Source organism: Sciurus carolinensis, chromosome 2, assembly GCF_902686445.1.
Source record: "Sciurus carolinensis chromosome 2, mSciCar1.2, whole genome shotgun sequence".
Lineage (NCBI taxonomy): Eukaryota > Metazoa > Chordata > Mammalia > Rodentia > Sciuridae > Sciurus > Sciurus carolinensis.
The window spans coordinates 10,947,794-10,961,614 of record NC_062214.1 but is presented as its reverse complement, the minus strand read 5'-3'; the positions used below and the strand labels follow the sequence as shown (position 1 = coordinate 10,961,614).

Sequence of the window (13,821 nt, the reverse complement as noted above, 5' to 3'; positions counted from 1 at the left end):
AAACATATGAAGCCAGGGGCGCTTTACCAGAGTCACATCCTCAGCCCTTTATATTTTTTTATTTTTCTGGCTTCGAACTTGGAATCCTCCTGCCTCAGCCTCCCTAAATCGCTGGATTATAGGCAAGTACCACCATGCACAGCAAAACACATGGTATTTCAGATCTGTGGAAAAATAGTTGAGGGCAGGTGGGAGTCCTTGGGTTTTTTAAATAGGATGGTTAGGGTCAAAGGAAGGCCTGAAGGTGGGAAGGATAGAGGCCAAGTGGTTGTCTAGCAGCAGAGCATTCAAGACCAAGGGCTGGGCAAGTGCAAGGACGAGCCTGTTCTTGGAGTTCCAAGCACAGGGAGGAAGCTGCTGTGATAATAGCAGAAAGTGCAGAGAGAGGTGAACTGAGATCTAGCCCACTGGGGCTAAGGGGACAGGGCTGAGTCCTGTAGACTGCCCGAGGCGTTCTTCCTTGAGATGGGAGGCCACTACAGGTTCTGAGCGGTGGAGTGACCAGTGTTAAGGATCACTCTGACCTCCGTGGAAGACCTTCAGGAGCCGTGTCTCAGACATCCAGGGAGTTGTGTGATTAACCAGATGAGATTCTGGGGCTCGGACCAGAGCAGCAGAGGCGGTCAACCAAACCCCAAGCCTTACACTTGAGTACCAGCCCTCCCCACGGGCTCCCACCTCCCCGCCTCTACCGCTTCTCGCTCCTTGCTATCGTCTCAGCCCCATAAGGCACTGCTGGGTACACAGGAGGCGTCTACTACTAATTTGTTGAATCAGGGTCTGGGGGATCCCAGCTCTGGGGGAAAAAACTGTCCCTGGTCTTAGTCGAAAGAATTTCTGGGTGCTGTGCTTGCCCTCAGGGTGAGTCACAGTGACCTCACAGGAGTTTCCCTCACACCGTCCCCGCCCAGTAATCGGGAAACGCCAGACTCTCTAGAGGCCGCTCTGCCACGTGGCCCCGGCCGGACGTGCGCCGGGACAGTCCCCAGAGGGTCCTCCCACGCGCCTCCTCCCACCCGCAGGCCACTGAGACGTAGGGACAGAGGGTCGGCCTCGCGAGGCCGAGGCCCCGCCCCTCGCTCGCCGGCCCGCCCGCGCCTCCAGCGGAAGCCGGAAGCAACGGTGGGCCCCGCTAGCCCCGCGGCTCCAGACTCGGTGGTCTTGGCGGCTCGGCAGGATGGGGGAGAAGATGGCGGAAGAGGAGTGAGTGGGCTTTTCCGGGGCGGTGGAGGCGGCAGGGCTGGGCCCCGGCGGGTGACAGCGAGCCTCTGGCCCCGGAAGGCGGGGCTCCTTGTGCCGGTTGGCCAGGACTGACCATGCCAGCGCCCACGCGGAGGGCGGGGTGGGGACCCGGCGGGGCCCGGCAGCGCCCCGAGCTCGGACCCTCGGCGGGGGCGGCCCCGAGAGCAACCCTGCGGAAACCGTGACCCACCTTCACTGCCTCAGTCTCCGACCGTCCGAAGGTCACCGAGCGCTCCTCCCCCTGCGGCAGGAAGTCTTGGCGGCCCCCACGCCCACTCCCGGCGTGGCCGTCGCGTCCTTCTCCGTAACGCTCGGTTTTCGCCTCTCTCACTCGGTTTCCCTCATTCGTTGACTGTTGCCGCAGGTGCAGGCCCGAGGCACATAGTAGGAAAGGGGCGGGCCAGGAGCTGCCTTCAGACTATTTTCATTCTGTTGGGATCAGAAAATCAGAGACAGATGCACGCGGTGGTTTCAGAGCCCGATAAACGCGTGAAGGAATGAAGTAGCGTGAGGGCAGGGGGCACCCGGAAGAAGTGACATTCGAGCAGTGGAGGAGCCGGGGTGACAAGTTCAAAGACCTTTCTCAAGAGAAGGCTTAGTGCTTTGGAGTGACTGAAAGAAAGGTAGCGTGGAGTGTAGACAACAGGCGAATTAACGGACTGTGATGAGGCCGGGAGGGGTCTGTGTCCTCCAGGCCTTCGTGGGCAAGGACCCCTGATAGTCCATCTCCAGCCTTGCAGGGCACCATCTGTTGCATGTTACAGTCACCCTGTCAGTGTTTGAGGAATGAGTATGTGAAGGTTAACAAGGAAACCTTTGGTATGGACTCATTCACCTGATAACCTTTCAGTGCCCTTTGGCCAAGTGGGGGCCAAGTCCCCTTTAGTCGCCTTATTGGGCATCTGCCCTTCCCCAGACACTAAACTAGGTCCCAGCAGCACGAAGCAAAAAAGAGATGGATTAGCCCAGTGCTTTCAAATTTGGATTGAAGCTTGATTCTGCCATTGACTAATAAGGATGTTGGTCATGTTATGGAACCTGGAGAGGTAATGTTACCTTGTTCCTGGAATGAAGCAGGGCCCAGTAAATACCAACTGTTAAAATCACAACTAACCATTATTACCATGGCAGTATTGCCCTAGTTCACTGTCCCACACAATGAAAAGAGAGCCTTGGCACATAAGGGATGGGTGGGTTCACTGGGTGGGGTGACATATTACAAAGCAGGTAACCTGAGCCTTTTGAAATCTGAGGAGGATTTTGTAAGGTAGGGTAGGCTGTTCTGACCAGATCGACAACTGGGCAAATTCAGGTGGTTTCTTCCACTTGCAGAAATAATAAAAGTAAAAGAACATGAACTGGATAAATAAAAGCATGAAGTAATGGATCTTGGGATGTGCTGAGACACTAGTTGCCCCTCATCAAGTGTGGAAAAGCAGGCCATGCTTCCTTTCTATGCCAGCCCAGGTTTGCTCCAGCTCCTGTCCTCTGGTAGGCTATAATCAGAAGCACCTGAGGGCTCCATACCCTCGTGCAGGCAGGGGTTTCCTTCATCTCTTTCTTCGAGTCTCTCTGGGGGACTTGAATCCCATGAAGTTCTTTGCCAGGTTCTCTCTTCATTTGAGGTGTGTGTGTATATAGATCCTTTGAGGCCCCCTTTCCGTCATCTAATTCTGCTTTTTGTTCTCCAACAGGTTCTCCAATACAACACATGAGGGTTTCAATGTCACCCTCCATACCACCCTGGGTGTCACGACCAAACTGGTGCTCCCGACCCCTGCCAAGCCCATCCTCCCCGTGCAGACGGGAGAGCAGGCCCAGCAGGAGGAGCAGTCGAGCGGCATGACCATTTTCTTCAGCCTCCTTGTCTTAGGTGAGTATGGAGACCCGTCATCTGCCTTCAGGAGTGTCCATGGGGTTTCCCTGTCATCTCTGTCTCTGCCAGGTCTTCCTCTCACATGGTTTTCACTTTCAATACCGAGGGGCCAGTGGTCATAATATCGTAAAGGTCCACCCTTGGCTTTATGGAATCATAGAGCCTAGGAATTCTGAAGAGCTCTTAATATAGTATCCTAACCTTTGAAAGAAGGAATTAAAGAATTTTTTTAAAATATTTTTTTAGTTGTCAATGGACCTTTATTTTATTTATTTATATACAGTGCAAAAGATCGAACCCAGGGCCTCACACATGCCCACAATCCCAGCCTGAAATTAAAGAATTTCTGACCCATAAAGAATTTTGAACATCTGTTAGTGGATTTCAAAATCTGCTCTTAGTAATCTGTGTGTGTGTACATGCACACACATGTAAAGGTGGTGGTGGCAGGAGTTAGGGGGAACCAATGAGAACACATCTGACCTCCTGTCCCTAACTTACTTCAAACAGAGCAGCATTTATTAGGCTTCTGTGTAGATTTTTAATTTAGTTTAAGGTTTTTCTGTTGAGTGAAAGACCAAAACCCTTGGCCCAGCACACCATTTAACTGTCATTCCCATTAGCCATGGTGTGACCTTTGCCATCTCTGCATACCACATGAGCTCTTTCCTTTCTTAGGTAATATTTTTGTTTAAAGTTTTTGCTAATTCTATCCAAGTTAAAATCTCATTTTGTTTGCCTTCCTTCTCTAGTGGGTGAGGAAGTGTAGGCCAGAGAGGTAGAGCAGTTGGCACATGTGGCTGGTGGAGACTTGTGGCTGTTATCCAGGTTGCCAGATACTAGTCAAAGAGGTGCAGATAAGAGGCCACAACTTCAGTGCCTCCCAGAGACAGCAGACAGAGGACAACTGTTTTGGAGAAGCTGCATGACCACCTTAGATTAGCTGAGTAAGGAGCAAAGAACTTGGAGAGTGACCCAAGTCCATACTCTTGTTTGAGTTTGCATGTTTACATTTGTTTCCTTTTCCTTAATGATACCAGAGTCATTTAATTAGATTAGACCTTTTCAGAGGAGTCAAAGAGGTAGAACTGGGTTTTTATTGAGTATTGCTTTGATGTTTAGTAGGACTGGTTTGGGAGGAAAAGTATTATTTTGTTCACATTTATATTCAGACTGGTAAATGGCCATCCTTGTCTGTCATAGAATTTTTAAAACTTTTAAACTGAATAATGAGAAAGCACACAACACGAAGTGTACGATGTCCCATGTGTGGTAATGCACCCTGGTCGTTTTTTACCCAGTCAGTGTAATTGAATTGTTTCTGGTGGATTACTTCCTTTACCCAGTCAGTGTAATTGAATTGTTTCTAGTGGATTACTTCCAATAATCAAGGACTCTTTTTGATTTTGTTTTCTTTTTCTTTGGTTATATAATTGAATACAAAGAAGAAAAGCAGTTCTTTTCTTTGTTAAGAAATCTTTAGGACCTGAAGTCTTCTTTCAGGATGGAGTGTTATTAGCCTATTTACACTACTGGCAGCTTGCTCTGTTAGAGAATATAAAAGGCAGGCCTGGAAAAAAACTTTTGTAATCACTTTTTTTTAAGGGAGGTTGAAATGTCAAAGTAAAACTTTCAGAGTGTGGAGCACTCAAGATTAGCTTGTGCTGGAGATCACAAAACAGGTTTCAATAATGTGCCTTCTAATCTCAGCAAAATCCTGCCTAGTGTCAGCACATCTGGGGGGTTGAAAGGGCTGAACTATACTTAATATTTGTGCTGTGTATTTTTCTTGGATTGTTTTCTCTTCAAACTGATCATAAATCTAGACTGAAGAGTCACACTATTGTTAGATGAGTTTTGTTTTCACCTAATCAGATTCTTGGCAGTTGATGAGTTAGTATCTCTAATTACCTGCGGATCAGCAGGCATTGATAGAATGGAATGATGCTTGCTTTTTTGTTTTGTTTTATATTTGCAGAATTGGGGATCATACCCAGGGGAGCTCTACCATTTGAGCCATATCTCCAGTCCCTTTAATATTTTATTTTGAGACAGGGTCTCACCAACTGTCCTCACACTTGTGATCCTCCTGCCTCAGCCTTCCAAGTAGCTGAGATTCTACAAGTGGAACAGGTTGCCCCAGCCATTTGCCACTTTTTTTTTTTTTACTATTTTAGTTAAATCAAATGAAATTGTAACTTTGTGTCCTATAAGCATGTCACAGGATTATAGTGTTTCCTCTTTATTAAGGGAATGCCAAAACTCTAGTAACTTGATTTTTAGAACCTTGAATTCAGTTGACTTGCATGTAACCTGACTGATCTTTGACTTCACTAGAAACAACAGTGAGTCATTATTATTGACTTAAACTAGAGTTAACAATTAACATCATTCGGTGCATTTTATGGGCCATTAAACTTAATGGAGTTTTTAAAATTGACATGTTTGTATTTTAATATATTTTCTATAATTACCACTCAGGCACAAAAAAATGAGAAACACATTAGCTATGGTATACAGTTTCTTTCATACCACATTGAAGTTTTCATCCCTTCTTGCTGTTTTTTTTTCTTACTGTTCTTGGAAGCATGTTTGTATATGTATGCACATATGTACATTTATAAGCACATACACGTATACTGGTACATATAGTTCGGAGTTTATTTTAACATAAGTGGAGTTCTATAATTTGCTTTTTCATCTCACAGAATGCCTTTGTGATTTTTCCATTGTAGTAGATTTTATATCCACCTCATTTTTTAATTGTAAAATAAACAGTGTCTCATTTAAGCCATTTTAAAGTGTATAATTCAGCTGCATTTATTATGTTCACAATGTTGTGCAGCCTCACCCCATCTAGTTCCAGAGTATTTTCTTTTTTTATGGTATTGGGGATTGAACCCAGGGACGCTCTAGCTCAGAAGTTCTGAGCTCCATCCCAGGCCTTTTTATTTTTTATGTTGAGATAGGACCTTGCTCAGTTGCCCAGGCTGGGTTTGAACTTGTGACTTTCTGGCTCAGTGTCCCTAGGTTCTGGGATCATAGGCATGTGCCACCACGCCTGGCTGAGAATATTCTCATCACTCCAGAAGGAAAGCATTAAAACCAAGCCTTGAATGCAGATACGCCCCAGTCTTTGTTGCCATGGCAACCTCCATGCTGCTCTCAGTTTCGAGGAACTTGCCTATTAAAACTCTTTCATATACATGGAATCATAAAATGCGTGACCTTTTGTGATTGACTTTTTCACCTAACATAATGTCCCCAGGATTTGTCCATGTCATAGCATGTGTTAGAATGTTTTCCTGATTAATAGTCCATTGCATGGCTATATTGCATTTTGTTTATTCGTTAATTAGGTGATGGATACTTTGGTCGTTTGCGCCTTTTGACTATTCTGAATAGTGCTTCTGAGAACATTTGTGTACAGGTTTGTGTATATGTTTTATTTCTATGTGTATGTGGGAGGCTACTGGGGGTTGAATCCAGGGTGCTGTATCACTGAACTACATCCCCAGCCCTTTTTGATTTTGATTTTTAATTTTTTAATTTGTTCTTTTTAGATATACATGACAGTAGGATATATTTTGACATATTATACATACATGGAGTACATGTTTATTTTGAGACAGGATCTTGCTAATTTGCTCAGACCGGCCTTAAACTTGCAGTACTCTTGCCTCAGCCTCCTGAATAGCTAGGATTATGGACATGCGCCAATGCACTTGACTCTGTTTTTATTTCTCTTGGATATTTACCTATGAGTGAACTTGTTGGATCAAATGGTTACTTTGTTTAACTTTCAGGAACTGCCAAACTCTTTTTCACAGTCTACCATTTTATGAAAAGAGTTTCTCCATGTTTTATTAATACTTGTTATGTTTGTTTTTTCTTTTTCTTTTTTTTTTTTTTTTTGGTGCAGGGATTGAACCCAAGGGTGCTTAACCACTGAGCCACATTCCCAGCCCTTTTTATTTTTTATTTTGAAACAGTTTCACTAGCTTGCTCCAGCCTTGATAAATTGCTGGTTGGCTTCAAACATGCAATCCTTCTGCCTTAGCTTCCTGAACTGCTGGGATTACAGGTATGCACCACCGGCCGTTGTTTTAATTATAGCCATTCTAACAGGGCATGTGGCACACACTGTAATCCCAGCCACTCAGGAGACTGAGACAGGAGGATGGCAAGTTCAAGACTAGCCTGGGAAACTTAAGGAGACCCTGTCTTAAAAAATAAAATGGGTTGAGGATGTAGCTCAGTGATAGAATGCCCCAGGATTCAAGTCCAGTATGTATAAATAAATAGATAATAAAATAGATGGATTCTAGTGGATATGAAGTTGCATCTCGTTGTGGTTTTGGTTTTCATTTCTCTAATGACTCTTGATGGTGAACATTTTTTCACGTGCTTACTTGTCATTCATGCAGCTTGTGGGAAAATGTCTTTTAAGGTCTTTGCCCATTTTTTTTAAATATTTTTTTAAGCATGATGCATGTTTATTTTATTCATTTATTTATATGTGGTGCTGAGAATCGAACCCAGTGCCTCACACATGCTAGGCAAGTGCTCTACCCATGAGCCACAACTCCAGCCCCAAGTCTTTGCCCATTTTTAAATTGTATTGTCTCTTTGCTGTTGCGTTGTGAGAGTTCTTTATATATTCTGCATACTAGTCCATTGTCATATACAGTATTGCAAGTATTTCCCCCCATTCTGTGGGTTCTTTTCAGAGCTTTTCTTTTTAGTGGCTGAAGATCATTACTTGGCATTGATGAACTCCATGGTTAGCTCTTTCTACCAATAGACGGATTTCCGTTTTTCTCTTAAAACTGTGTATAGTTATTTGCATTTTATATGAGAATAAACTAAGTTAGTTTTTGAAAATCCAGCTTGGTGCAAAGAAAGCGTACAAACTGGTGCAACCTGATCCCCTGTCTGCTCACGTCATGGGCGCACCCCTTCCCCGAGTCAGCCACAGGCTGTGCTCGCGCTTAGGGACTTTTTCATGCTCTTGCCATTTAATGTAGGACTTTCTAACTAGGTTAAATATTTATACTAAAATAACATCAGAGATTGATAGTTTAAAGCACAGAATGAAAAGGGGATATAACTATTTCCTTTCTCAGGCCACCTGGTGAGATTGAAGAAACCTTGTTTGTCAATGTGGGCTCTGAGGGTGTCCAGTTAATAGTTATGCAGATTGTTTAAACATTTCCTTTAAAAAATTTAGTACTATTGAGGGACTGGGGTTGTGGCTCAGTGGTAGAGCACTTGCCTGGCATGTGTGAGAAACTGGGTTCGATCCTCAGCACCGTGTAAAAATAAATAAATAAAAATAACACCTGCAACTAAAAAAATATTTTTAAAAAGTACAGTTGAAGTTCACTGTGTCATTACCAAGTGTTTATCCTGATAGTCCCCCCAAAATAAGCACTGCTTTGAACTTGGGTTTTTGTTTTTTTAACAACCTCCTATTTTTTTCCCACAGCTATCTGCATCATATTGGTGCATTTACTCATCCGATACAGATTGCATTTCTTACCAGAGAGCGTTGCTGTTGTTTCTCTAGGTAAGTGCTTATTGGTGTTGTTTCTCTAGGTAAGTGCTTATTGGTGACCTCATAATAACAGCAGTAACAGTAACCACTGTCTTTCAAGTGCTGGGAACTACAGAAGTTGCCTTGCATACCTGGTTCCGTGTCTTCCTCACTGCAGCCTGCATAGGGTGTTGTGACCTCATGGTTAGGGTGAGGACCCGGGGGCTCCCACAGGTCGTGCCCAGGTCCACCTGTGTACTTAACGGCCTCTGTGCTCTGCTGCCTCTCACTGCCCTTGGTGCACGTTAACCTCTGCTGCTTAGCGAGGCTGATGTCCTGGTTAAAGCAGGTGATTGATACTGAACTTAACAAAATCACTAAAATTTTCCCCCATGGTACTAGGGATTTAATCCAGGACTTCTCATATGCTAGACAAATGCTCTACCATTAAGCTACATCCCTAGCTCTGTTTTATTTATTTTTTTGAAGCACGGTCTGGCTTCAAAATATTGCCCAAAATATTGCCGAGGCTGGCCACAAACTTGTGATCCTCTTGGCTTCAGCCTCTCTAGTTGCTGGGATTGTAAGTGTGTGCCAATGTGCCTGGTTCTCCAATCCTTTTTTTATTTTGAGACAGGGTTTTGGTCAACTGCTGAGAGTGTCACTAAACTGTCCAGGCTGGCCTTGAACTTGTGATCCTCTTGCCTTAGACTTTCAAATTGTTGGGACCGTGGGTGTGCACCATCATGGCCTGGCTTCCAGTCTACCCTACTTAACTTTCTCTTGTTTCCTGGGGCAAATAATTGTTAAGATAATTAGCTTCCAATTGAAGTGAATGAATCCGGGTAATAATAGGTGTGAACCAGGTTCATTGAAGTGGTTAGTGAAAAAAGAAGCAGGAACTTCGAGTGGCTTTCAGTTCTAGGCTGAAATGTCAGTAGGGATGCTTAAGGCACAGTACATAGTTTACTAAGGTTGCCTGAGACTTATATCTGTTTCTTATAGCTACTTTTACTAGTTTTCACTTACCTACTTATACTTTTTAATTTTTCCTTATCACCACTGAGGCTTTATAAGTTAATTTTCATTGCTTTGTGGATCTTGATTACAGGGCTAGTGATTCTTTTGCAACATAACTATTATGACCGCCCACCGCCTGCAGGCGGTGGGCGATCACAACGCGTACGCTTTTCTTGATCACAGGAACCAAAAAGGGCTTTATTCCACAAGTCTCCAACTTATATTGAGAACATCGGCCTATCAGAGAGTAGACTACCAGGAAAGTCAGCCTATCAAGGAACAGTCTCCAGGCAGATACCAGGATCGCCTGATGTACAACAGCCAACCAGAGTTACTTCCTAAAACTTGTTTATGAGTGCAGCTATGTCTGGCAAGCTGCCAGGCGCCATCTTAGAGATCAGGCCACGGTGCGGCTCTAGGGCCCTCAGAGCCTGCCCCTGACATCTCCCCCTTATTCTTTAAATAAAGAAAAGATGACTTGGGACCATGCCTGTCTTAGGTTGTCCATGGCAAATTACATCCTTACCCGTCATTGGAATTCTGACCTCCAGGTGTCAGAACCCTGTCTTAGGTTGGTATGCATTTCCACGGATCTTACCCGTCTTTGACTACTGGTCCAGCATGCTTAGCCATACTTGGGGGGATGTGCCTGTCTCAATGGCTGTCAAAGCCTGTACTATAGCCCATCGATGACATCGGGCATCTTGGCGAGCTCTGATTTGGCTGCGTATAACATAGGCTATCCCTAAGCAGATAATAATCAGAACAGCTACTGTTCCAGCCCACTGTTTTGTCAATCCCAGGGCTTTAGATAACAAAGAGAACATCTCAGATACCGATGTAACTGAACCCTGGTGGCATTGACTGAGTATTTCAACTCATAGCTAACTGGTTAAATTATCAAACGTAGATGACCAATTACCAGTAAGGTAGACAGAGATTTTTAGATAACATAACCACAGAGCTAAGGTTATTATAAGCAATAGGGGTGACACACACTGCTCTTAAAGGATAAACACATCCCAGTCCCAAAAGTTCTTGCAAGATATCCACTTGTTCTTGTAGTAAGTCCACTCTTTGATTTACAAGGAGTATGCCTGCTCTTAGATGTTGGTTTAGGGTCTCTTTAGTCTGTAAGGCTGTAGCTGTATTTTCGGCCAAGTGATTGACTGCTGTTGCTGTAGGTATGGCAGTTGCTAGTGCTGCTGTTGCAGAAACCACTATTGCAGTGACCATAGCCTCTGTCATGCCAAATTCTCTCCTGTTTCTTGATAGTAACACTGGCAATTCCGCATCTGTAACAGAGACTGGGACTGGTAGGAAGGTAGGAACACACATTAAGACTGCCAGCAGGAACCTAGAAGCATTCCAACATTGAGAGAGATAGCATCCTAAGAGACTAAAAAGAGGTTGTAAGTTAGTTCAAGGGGGGCTACGAGCATCATGGTCATCAGAAGTATGTTGGTCTGAGTTACTTGTTGGTAGCATTGGCACTGGTCGATTTAGTTGCTCAGGAACCCAGATAGGCGATGTTTTATCCTGTGGAAACACACAAACTGAGCCGCGGCTCCAGTAAAGCACCGGGTCTGGGCCGTTCCATTGTCCTGTAAGAACATCCTTCCATTTTACCGTCGCTCTATCGTGTTGTTTATGATTGCCATGTCTCTCAGCGGCACAGCGACCCTCATTATCCAGAGTTAAAAAATTTAAAATAAAGAGGCAAAGAGAAAGTTTATCTTTAGGGGACCTGAAGGTCTCCCCTATTCCCCCTTTTTGTTTATAAAGAGTATTTTTGAGGGTGAGATGTGCACGTTCAACAATACCTTGTCCTTGTGGGTTATAAGGTATACCTGTGGTTAGAGTTATTTCAAATTTAGTGAGAAATTGGTTCTTACCAAATTTAGTTTTTAAAGAAATATTTAGACTCTATAATGTAGTACAATACTCTAACAGTTGCTTAACCGTAATTGTATAAACCCCTATTTTTAAGACTAATTGTTCTAAAGAATAAAACTTAATAGACACAAAGTTAAGAGTAAATTAGTGTTTCTAAGAAATCCTTGTTATTTTACCATGTCATTTTACCATATAGATTAAACTTTGGTTTATATTAGAACATTAGTATTTCACCTTAGGAAAAACCTTAAATAGCTTTAAATGTTTCACATACATACAACCAACTTAGTTACATGCAAACTTGTTGAAACTTGTCCTTTACTTACGTAGACTTTCTTAGCACTTACTTAGACCCTCATTTATTTCATCACACAAGCACTTTCTTACCCAGAAATATTTCCTTTTCCCTTTTACTAAATATATTTCCATACCCAGAACCTTTATTTTCTCTTTCCTATTGACCCCTTTTTGTTCACATTCTGAACAACTCTTATGAAATTTCTAAATTTAAAAAAAATTACTCTATTTTAATAAGATTAAATATTTTGTTATTTATAGCTCTACATTAACATTTTATTAGTTTGACCACCTAGAGACTCACGAGTTATTTTTAAGATATTTTACTTCTATTAGTTTACCCAATTTAAAATGAACCTCTTTAAATCACGTGAATTAAAAATATTTGGATCCATTTTTAAATTTTAATTTTAGGAGCACTCAATTTTGATACAGACAAAACATGATATTAGACAGCTCGACATACACATAACACAAAATCAAAGGCCTTGAAACTTTATAGGTGAATCTCCATTGCAATGTAACACATGTTCAAAACTCTAGTTGAATAATAAAAAAAAATAGAACTGATCAAAAAAAAAAAAATCGTGAGCTCAAAAAAAATGTAGAATTCAAAAAAAAACAAGAGTCCTGGAAAAATGAAGCGGCCGTTAAGTACTTTAGTAAAGCACCATAAAATTTACTTTTGCTGGAGTTCAGGTAAGACTTTTTGCTCTTTTTTTTTTTTTTTTTTCTTGGGTTTGAGACAGGTCTCCTACTGAGCCTTCAAGCTTTCTCTATTTACATTTCAATGTAAGCCTTGACTGAGATTTGGATCTGAAAGGGGATGAAATGTTCCAGCAGAAACTTGATGCCTAGGGCATTTTAACCCTTAATCCTGGTTAGTAATCAATTCAGGTTTGGACACAGAAAATTGTGAAACAATTATCTCCCAATATTTGTGGGGACTGGGGCTACTATATCATACTCCTTACTAGGACATGCCACTGATGGTTGGGCTGGTTACTCCCTCCACACCGGCATATGTGGGACCTCATGGCAAGAGGACTAGGTGGGCTGGGTGGGGCGAAGTTGGAGGAGGAGAAGGAATTAGCATAGAAGCGCAAGAAAGAGACTTGAAGATAAGGAATCCCTTTCCATCTGCCCGCTCGCTTGCGGAAGCTGTGTGCCAACATCTTTGGTAGCCACAATCCACCTTCCCATAGAGCCATCTTTCATCCCTGCACAGGCCAATTTGTTATTGGTAGTCATTCCTTCCCAAACTAACATTTTAACATTTACCGGGAAGGCCCTACAGGGAGGGGGGAGGTTAGAGTTTGTGAGTTTCCGGAAGGAGATGCAACGGGGAGGAGCCGGCGGTTCTTTAGGCGACGGCTCTTTGGGGAGAAACTTGGAGCCCCCTTTGGGAGGTCCTGGAGAGAAGCAGGCCTTAAGGGCGGATAACGTAGGGCAGACTCCTAATGGGGGACCCTCCCCTAAACTGATTTCCCTCTTCCTAACAAGTTGTTCCTCACACCCAGTTTCATTTTCCTTGTCTGTCTCCGATCTTATTGACGCCCTTTCTGATGCTTTAGACCTTTCCTCTTTTATTTTTTCCAAAACCTCTTCCCCTTGTTTTATGGCCTCTCTGCATTTGGTTCGGGCTATTTTAGTTTCAAGAGGAATTCCATTGGCCCGGAGCAAATCCTTTAAGGGACCTTCCATGCGCATTCGTGACATTTCAGTGCCCATATTTCTCTATTAAACTAACAATGCAAAGCACTTTAACTAGCAAAACAAAAGCGAAAGCACTTACAAACATTCAATCTCCGTCGCTTATCCTGCGAACTTTAACTCGTCACTTCCCACGAACTTTAACTCCTCACTTTTCCCGTGAACTTTACCTGTGAACTTTAATTTGTCGCTTTTCCTGCGAACTTTAACTCCGTTGCTTCCTGCCAACTTTAACTCCGTC

The 13,821-nt window shown here is 43.3% G+C and overlaps 1 protein-coding gene across 2 annotated transcripts in view; it reads left to right on the top strand.

Moving 5' to 3' along the window:
• The first annotated feature begins 1,028 nt into the window (after nucleotides 1-1,028).
• Nucleotides 1,029-13,821, top strand: part of Slc9a8 (solute carrier family 9 member A8) — a 78,514-nt gene continuing 65,721 nt past the window's right edge. The window contains exons 1-3 of one of the 2 annotated variants that reach the window (XM_047539078.1): nucleotides 1,029-1,203; nucleotides 2,937-3,115; nucleotides 8,607-8,687. In XM_047539078.1, coding sequence (XP_047395034.1) covers nucleotides 1,178-1,203; nucleotides 2,937-3,115; nucleotides 8,607-8,687 — 286 coding nt within the window. In that variant the 5' untranslated portion in view covers nucleotides 1,029-1,177. Of the gene's footprint in view, nucleotides 1,204-1,225; nucleotides 2,289-2,936; nucleotides 3,116-8,606; nucleotides 8,688-13,821 lie in introns of those variants that run through there. The other variant, XM_047539077.1, reaches the window with a different exon arrangement.